Below are 9624 nucleotides of genomic sequence, written 5' to 3'. Positions count from 1 at the left end.
GTAAAACCTCTACTGTATTAGAGTCACAATAACATTAAAATTGATTTTCATATCTATATCTATAAGAAAAACACATTAATAAATGTTGAATACAATAGTAAGATACATTACACTTTTAAAAGGAAAATTTTAATTGAAATTTTGGAGTTGTTAGACTTGTTATTTTTTTAACTAAGATTAATTAGCTTTAAAATTATGGAATAGAGAAAAATTGACACCACAATATTTTCCGAGGAGTAGGGGGACAACAATTGGTGACAACAACATAGCAATAAGATCAACATAAATTACAATACACAAATCATATGGTGCATAGCAATCATGGCAGTTGTTGTTGGGACTACGAATTGGAAACAAGGTTCGAAGTATGATATTGTACCAAGAATTATTCATCCTATTTTGTACAATTAGTCATTCAATATATTACAACATTGTAGCTATGAGCTCAGCGTTTTATGAGTGACAGTTGTCGGTTATGATGGTCGGCGACGATGAATGATAGGTTGTATAATGGATGATTCAAGAACCAAATGCATTATGGGTGAGGATTTTAAAGGGCTTGTATTATCCTAATGGGTCCTTATTGGACTGGAGGGGAATTTTTTTCTTAAAGAGACCTTGATTTGGCAAATTATGAATGGGGAGGATATATAGGCTATTGGAATTGAAAATGCTAAAGATTAGTCACAGTTGCCTTCCAAAGTAGCTAAACTTATTACTGAAGAAGGAATTGGGATTTATCGAAAATTGAACACTGGATTGACAATGATGTGAAAGATGCTATTTTAAGAATCAAGGTGGGGGATAGAGATGAGAAGGATAAACTAATCAGGATACAAAACATTGGAGGAAACTAGCATCTTCGTCTATCATTGATAAGATGCAATGCAATGTTTTGCCTACTAATGAAAGAAAAGTGTCATTATTCTCCTATTTGTGGAATATGCAATGCATGGAGGAGAGTATTGAACATATTCTTCCGGGCTATGAATGGGTAAGGACAATCTGGTTTGAAGATTGAAAGACGAGAGCTTACAAACATTGTTTCTTGGTTTCTTAATTTAGCTAAGTCGTAAATATTTTGGGGGATGAAGGTGATGTAATGTTATATACTTGCTGGGGTCCATGGAAAATGGGTTGTGAGGTTATTTTGAGTGGTAACCTTAAGAGATTCAAGTTCAACGGTGTAATCCTAGGATAAAGGCTGCTGTGGATGAGTTATCTTGGACAAGGATGGACTTCCAGGCCACCTTGATATCGCTCTCAACCTGCTTTCTTCCTAGATAGTTCACGGGATTTGGTTATTATTCTCATAGGCTCTTTTCTAGGATTTATGAGCTTGACATATTTGACAGTTTTATATGGTTGTATTTTTTCAATTTAATACATGAAAAACTTTTGGCCAAAAAAAAAAAAGAAAAAAACTCCCAATGCTTTCTACTACAAATGATATCCTGCAAAATTTTTGATTTGGCATATTTCTGAACAATATTTTCTATGTCATATACTCATTATTTATCTGCTAAATGAATCTACCAGAGCCTCCTCAATTTGGCATTGCCAATACGATCCTCTACTCCATCAAAGTAGTAAATGGATGCCACAAAAATGAGGAGATCAGTAAGGATAAGCCCCACCACATCAAAAACAAACTTGGGTGCAAATAATCCCCATACCTGCAAGTGAAGAAAAGGCAGATTTTAATGGCTCTCAAATATGGCTGGATTCATATTCAACCCATACAAAGTTACCATGGAAAGATTACTGTACCATTAAATGCCGCCGTTGGATGGTGACACATAGTATAGTAGCAGTGGCGGTAATAGCAGTAATGAGTCCATACACCATAAATATCTAAAACAACGATGAATCATTATTAGCATATCTTTCTCATTACGAAAGCTAACATTAAATTGAAACTAATCATACTAAAAAGAATCATCATAACAGATCAGAAAACACATATCTGATTCGGAGAAATCAACGTACATGAGATACGATGAACTACTATAATTCAATACCATATTTGCCTATCTCTAGAATTTTAGGAGAAAGAAATAATTGAATTAGCAATCAAATTTGAGAAGACTATCGGAGCAAAGGTGTAAGCTTAAATAATTTTGAGAGAAGATTATGTAAAATAAGACAAGAACACTTCCATTTTGCATACAACAAAACGAGATACTAAAATAAAAGGAATTCACTCATCAGTCTGTCTCATTGCATCCTATCCATGATCCCATTTGCCAAACACATCATAGGAAAATAGATATCCTAGTAAAAAACTTACCCAAAACAACTTTATAGGAAAGAGACTTTTGTGCTCGGTCTGATAGAATGGAGATGGAAATGCAACAAAAAGAGGTAGTCCAAATACAGAAAGGATGTGAGAAAATCCAAATGTATCGATTGTAAGGAGGATTGCTTGTGGTATGAGAATGAACTCGTCAAACCTGAAAATCAAACAAGGGTCACTAGGTACATCTGTTGGGTCAAAAAGCAATACATTGTTGCAAAACTCTATTAGAGAAAATTCAGTTGTTCAAGGGAAAAACATCCACTAATTAATTTTGGGATCAAGACGGATAAATGTGAGCATTGAAGCCCAGTTGATTCTGTTGGAAAGTTAATTTGGAATAGAAGACACAAAAATTCACACACATACCAAAAGACTTACCCGACAAATGCAGCACCATATCGCAGGCCATCAAAAGCACACCTGAAGAAAGATTTAGGGCAGATTCAGACATAGCTGCATCTGCTAATAAAACTGTAAAAGCTCTTTGCATGGATACACCTTGAATACACAGTGAGTAAAAGTCAGAATGAAATGGACCACACAAAGAATTACAGGCATCTTACCAGTGACCACTTGCAAAAAGCAGACACACAGCTAACAGACTCCACTGCAAAACAGGAAGAGGGCCCAAAATTGAAATTCCTGCAGTTCCACTGACGGTATGTTTTTCTATGCCTTGAAGCCTCATCATGCAATAACCTGTAAAAAGAAATGCTAACACGTAAGTTCAAAGGTCATTAAAACCAACAATCTGACAATATTTATCTAGCAAAATAGAACTCTATAGCCTGGTAAGAAAAGGAAATCAAGATCATATGTACCGCCAAAGTAAATACAAGGAAAATTACCTGCTAACAAGGATCCTAATGCAACCAATGCACCTTGTTTTCCTTGGAGAATAATAATTGTTGAACTACATGCAGATAAAATAGACATCATTTTAACAAACAAGCTTCCTCTGCAATTTGAAGTTTCCTCCTTGCTGAAAATAGGAACAATTGCCAACAGTGACAGCTGAACAAGTGTGATAGCATAAACTGTCCGAGGGATGGAATTTTTTCCAAATCCTTTAAGAAAATGGGCCAGATCCAATATGTTGCTTTCAGAAATCCAATGCAATGCTATGAGAAATAGCTTAAAATTGTTCCCATGATAACATATTTTGGAATTCCCCAACAGCAGCTAGAAATGGACTTGTATAAAAAGTAACCTAAAATGATCAATGCAAGAATCGGCACAATCTCAGCCATATATGTCCACAACGATGGGCTTATAGAAATCCCAAGCATCCATGAAGAGGATGAACTCATGAATTGAGAAGTGGCAGCTTGCTTGTAAAGACCAACTTCAATAGCAATCCTAAAAATGAATGTCAAAAGAAGAAATATAGCTGCCTGGCATACATTCAAGACATAATTAGCAGCATAAAGGATAATTTAATACTGACTTACAGCACAGGTAAAAGAGGGACCCAAAAGAGCAAAGGAAGGGGGGGGGGAGTATTTAGACTCAAGGAGACCTACACTCACTTCAATGAGCATCTTGTTCTTCATGAAAGAATAACGTAATGTCATGATGCCAGTAGTGGCCAAGAGGAAATTTGCAGCTTTCCCTTCTTTCACTGATCTCAAGGAAGAAAAAAATAGTGGGACTGTCAGCAACAATGACTAAAAGATGCTTGCATCAAATATCAGGTTCAGGAACTTACAAATATAACTATTTGAAAGTAGACTCCCTGCACGTATCAGTACCATAAAGAAAGTAAGCATTAACCCAAAGGAAATTCCAGAATCTCTGGATGACAGAAGAGAGACACCATAGGACTTATTCAGCTTCTTAATGGCCAGCGTATGACAATATAAAGATAATAACATAATCCCAATGCCGGTGCCCATCATCTTTAAATTAAACTCAGTCCACTTGGAACGAGCCAGCTCAGCAACATAAGAAAGAAAATTAGAATAGGCAACTATTTGCCTTTTGAGAACTGGCAATGATGTGTTGGAACTTCCATGTTTGTACGAAGATAAATTCTTAGTATATGACCAATTCTCATCTGCTTTAGAGTATAAATCTGATATATGGAATAGGTCTTCAGAGGAAAATCCGATGACTGATGAAGCAGAATAAACATCAATATATCTTTTCACCTATAAGAAAAGAATTAGTATGAGAGTGGAAACAAATAGTGAGTACGAGGGTGCTTCAAACAAATAATATACCTTGCTATACCTGCAGCTATGTCTAGTCTGATACCTTTATTACTGCTAGCCAATGTTATCTTACCAGGAAATGCATGGTTGTTAACTATTGTATTTGTACCTTTTTAAAGGCAAAGTGTAGTCTACAAAGTTCTCATTGTGGTTGATACCTATAAGCCAGGAACCAAGATCAAAGCAAAAAAAAATACCTGCCATGAATTGATGCAGAGGACATTAGCATAATTTTGCAACCATTCTTCCAACTTTGTTTGACCCTGGTTGTTCCATGTCTTATCGTCATCCAAGTTCCATGTACAAACAGCTAAAGCATATAACTCAGGATTAACACGCCCGATGCTGCAAAAAGAACAGGGAGGTCAATCAATAGCATGACATTTTTCATGGAACTATGAAAAGTGAAAAGAGCATTACAACTCTCAATGCAGAGGACATACTTAAAGTCAGTAAAATATAAACCAAAAATTAAGGCATGAATTTAGACATAAAGACGTCACAGCTCTTGAAGACCATAAATTCTAAACTGCATAAAGAGCCACTATCAAAAACAATCTCTTAAGGGGGAAAAAAGGTGGGGTGAGAAGGCAGCATCATGGTACATGGGAGTTTGTTGAACTAAAGGGCACTTTCATTCTACTCTAAGTGACTGTTTTGTGCAATGATAAAAACCACAGGCTGTGAAGGGGAAAAGTTAAAAGGCAACTGCTTCAAAAAAAAAAAATTCCTGTAATTTTTATGATGGGATGAGTAACAGCTTTTCCCTGAAATTTGCAGTATGAAAAATTGACAATTGAATTTAGTTAATTACCCAATTGAAAATTAAAAATCAGAGGTGTATCCTACCAACATGCAGATATGCCAATGAAGATCATATGGAAGAGGAAAAAACACCTAGCCTTTTAGGGGTCAATCCCAAGGATAGTTTAAATAGTATTAGTCCAACCCACCAATGCAACGAACAGGCTTCATTTACTTAGCAGATATACAAAATGACTTCAAAATAAGTCCAAGAAATGAAATGATGCATGCTGAACATAGTAAAAAATGTAACTGAAAGGATGCTTACACGGCACCTTCCAAACGGAAAGGGGACACCAAGCAGCGATGATACTGTTACTGCAAAATCAAGCTGCAACAGATGATATGACTTAAAACTTGTTTTAAATGAAGAAAACACACAAAGGAAAGTGATTAGGGATTACAAATAGTAAAAGACTATTCCAACCTGTGGGATGGAGCTGATACATATATTTTTGCTAGGCTACAACAAAAGGAAAAAAAAAATGAGAAAAGAAAAAAAATTTCTGGCTCATGAGAATGCTAAATAAAATTTATAAACTTGTTACCATCTGACAAAAATTTTTCCCCCAAATAAATGTTGTAGCATACGGAACCCTAATATAAAATTATAATCAAGGCACCTGATAAAAAATTACAGTTAAAGTTTTCTCTAATGTTAATGTATTGAGGCTCTTTTCCTTCTCTTTCTCGACTTTTATCAACAAAGGCACACAAAAGCAGCCTAAGAGAAAGAAAATCTCTATTCCTCCTAGAAGCCGCCAACATATATTGAAAGAGTGAGGAAATTACAAGTTTACCTCACAAGATGAAGAATCAAATTCAGATGGCAGGGAAGGCAAATCTTTAAAACTCATAGCAAATATTGATGTTTCAACCTGCATGATAAAACAAATAAGACTGAAAAAGCAAATAATAAAATTAAATTTCTATGTCGTAGATCAGAATATAAGCATCATACCTCCTCAGGACTTCCTCCTCCATGATCCCCGTTTAAGGTTTGTCCATGATCACCCATTACAAGAAGTAAACTATTCTCATGTAACTTGCCAGGTCCAGACTGGTTCTGGAGCTCTTTAATTACTTTCTGAATTCAGGCAGAGACATAAAAGCTAAATGTTCTCTTAGGAAGCAACAGAAGGATAAAAATAGAAGTAAATGCAACATGAGTTCTACAAGATATTTTCCATGTCAAGCCACCAGAAGACTAAATTGCAAAAATAAGTTCTCTATAGAAAATTTTGCGAAACAGGTAGGTTTGGTTGGGGCTGTTTATTTCTTCAAAAGTCAGTGAAAAAAGTAAAAATTCATTATAGAAGAGAAAAATGATGGAGAATCCATGGAAGCAGAACAGTAAAGATGCTAAACCATTTGAAAGAAACAACTGTATTGCTTCAAGAAATTACCTCTAAAACTGCATTGTACTGCTCCAGTTTTTCGATCATTGGAGTGGAATCAACACCATGGATATGGCCTGCATGATCCTGACCAAACAGAAGTCCATAAGACGGTGGAGATCATTGCCATTTTGATCATTGGGGGGAGTGTGTAACCGTATGCAAAATCTTAGAAACCTCGTGTAATTTTAGAAACATAAGAATCATCCACAATAGCTTTAAATCAGTTAACCGAACTTTGCAGCACGCGGTGAGAACATATCAATTGATACATTTACACTAAACAAGGTAAAGGTAATAAGTTTAGATAGTTTTTTTTTCCTCAGGGCATGTTCCACTTTTAAGGTAAAATTAGATTTCAATAAAAGTAGCATAACACCTAGGTGAAGAGGCAATAAGGAAGAGGAAAACAATTCCACCAAAGAATTAGTAATAATTAGCATAACATCTAATAAAGAAGCCCCTAGATATTCATATTCAGCTTCAGGCTCCAAAAGAAAATAACACTGAATAGTTAACTAACCGAATATTTATCTAAACTTTCTCAACTTGAAATAAACCATGTTAATCATACCACACCAAGAAAGTGCGCAATAAGGACATCCCAGTCTTGTTGATATAATGATGGAAGTAGGTGTTCAATGCATCCATTATCTACCTGAATAAAACAACATTGACATCATTTATCGCAACCATTTAAATACAGAGTCACTTTCGACGAATTGCAGTTAAAAACATGGCATACCGTGTTGAGATCCTTAACATTAAAAGAAGGATATGGATAGGATTTGTTAAAATGATTAGGAAACAACTGTGTCCATGTATCGTCTCCCATCATCACCACTCTCTTCCCATTTTGAATCAACTGAAAATAAATAAATAAGTAAAACAAATTAGAATGAAAAACACCAATAAACATTAAGCTTTTCATTTGGTAACCACTTTGCTACTTAGATTTTACATCCTAAACGGGAAAAAAGTAGAAAATAATAGAATAATCAGTTTTTTTTTTAAAGAACTAAAATGTCATACTACTCCAGCATAATCGTTCCATGTAAAAGGAAAGGCATGCATTCTCCTTTCTTAGAGGGAAAAAAAAAAGAACTTTCAATTCTAAAAAGAAATTAATATTGGAGTTTCTACTCAAATCCACTTCAAATTTTCACTTCCATAAACAGAAAGAGCAATGATCAGATAAACCTGATTAATGAAATTGTCTTCAACAATGGCAGGAGCACCAAAGCTATTCCCAACATCGATAAAAGTAGGGAGCGCCCCTGTTGTCAATCCCTGATAAAATCAACAAAACAAAACCGTGAAATGCTATTTTCATGAACTAAAAACTTTGAAACTTGTAAAACGAAAAGAAAAGAAACCTTCAGACGTTGCAAGCTGGTAGTAGGTGGGTCAGCAATAGCTTTAAAAATCTTAGCTGAAGAAGGATTCTCTGAAGCCATCCTCTGTAACACTTCGAGCTTATCCATCCAAGGTTGTTTTTCCTCAAAAAAGGAGCTTGGAGCAACGAAATCAAATCGCAGCGCATCGAGAACAATGATGATGAGACGGTCAACGGCAGGCTTGGTCCAACAAGAAGAAGAAGAAGGGGACGAATGGCAAGGAGATTGAGAAAGATCAGAGCAGTGGCTGGAATGGGGAAGTTCAGTTCGGGTTAAGAGAAAGCCTTTGGTGAAGATCAAAATGGAAATGATGTGAAGGAACATAATCAGGACCGTCCATTTTCCGAATCTCCACCATCCCCACATTGTTACTTTCCCTTTTGACGCGGTTGGTTTCGGAATTAAAAGTAAATTAGCGGAATGGAAAACAGTGATTGTGAGGGACACTGTAAAGTGGAAGAGAAAGGTGACGGCCGTAGCGGGTGGTAGCAGTGGCTAGGAAAGGGCAAAATGGCCAAATTAGTTATATTCGTTGATGATAATTTGCAGCGAAAAGGGCAAACGTCCATTAAAGACGTTTAGGTTAACTAGATTCCGCGACACAAATTTTTGGAAAAGTGATCTTTAAAATTAAATGTGTTAATAACTTTGGGATAATACCATATTTGGCCCCTATATTTATTGAATCTTCTAGTCTAATCCTTTACTTTTAAAATATCTATTTTGGTATGTACAGTTTTACTTTGTCTATTGAGTAGTTCGCACTTTAAATCTCCAAACTTAGCTCTTATTTTCATTTAAATTATAAACCTTTAATTTAATCAAATCACACCATTTAACTTTTATTATTAATAAATTGATTCACTTGTACTAACATTATCAAAATTATTTAACGGAAAAGCTGAATTAACATATATATATACATATTTACATGTCATCTTATTGATTTTCTTGGCAAATATCTTACTGACATTTTAAATAATAAAGTAGAATTTTTTTAGGGTTTTTCTCAATTTTTGGATTTGGGTAAACTGAGAAGAAAAATTAATCTTTCTATTTCCCAATTGATGCAAGATTGATAGATTAGCCGGTTGATTTCTTTCTTTTCTTTTTTTTTTTTTACAAAAATGGATTCTATGCTAGGTATATTGCTTGAGCCATTGGAACTCCCATTGCTTCGTCCTACTACCCTTACAGCTCGACTGGTTTGCTTATGGAAGGCATCTTCGACTCTTTGTCAACTTGAATTTTAGTTTATATGGCTTTAGTAGATCTAATTGCTACTGATTTCCCTTTTTTTGTAATAAATTGTTGTTGATTTTCTAAGTAAGAGGATGAGTTGCAATTCATATTTCAACCAATATCCTAGTTCATGCTTTTCCAATAAGCTAGTTTGATGACTTCCTTTAATCTAGGCCTAGTTTTTATATTAGATTATACTATTCATCACGTCAGTTTCTGAAAAATTATAGCTCTTTTTAAAAATTTTCAAGAAAAGGAGATGATGTTAATGT

General features: G+C 35.0%; 1 protein-coding gene across 1 annotated transcript; it reads right to left on the bottom strand.

The window, feature by feature from the left end:
- Positions 1-1412: 1412 nt before the first annotated feature.
- On the bottom strand, positions 1413-8702 carry LOC107918195 (GPI ethanolamine phosphate transferase 3-like). Its single transcript, XM_016847727.2, is given in 19 exon segments — positions 1413-1676; positions 1771-1854; positions 2291-2453; positions 2678-2719; positions 2863-2998; positions 3148-3426; positions 3429-3693; positions 3829-3920; positions 4008-4449; positions 4710-4857; positions 5592-5647; positions 5744-5779; positions 6117-6194; positions 6278-6403; positions 6723-6800; positions 7288-7371; positions 7459-7578; positions 7914-8003; positions 8090-8702. Coding segments are annotated over 19 exon segments (2850 nt in total). The 5' UTR covers positions 8477-8702; the 3' UTR covers positions 1413-1532.
- Positions 8703-9624: the final 922 nt, after the last annotated feature.

Source organism: Gossypium hirsutum, chromosome A01, assembly GCF_007990345.1.
Source record: "Gossypium hirsutum isolate 1008001.06 chromosome A01, Gossypium_hirsutum_v2.1, whole genome shotgun sequence".
NCBI lineage: Eukaryota > Viridiplantae > Streptophyta > Magnoliopsida > Malvales > Malvaceae > Gossypium > Gossypium hirsutum.
This window is presented reverse-complemented; position numbering and strand designations above follow the sequence as displayed.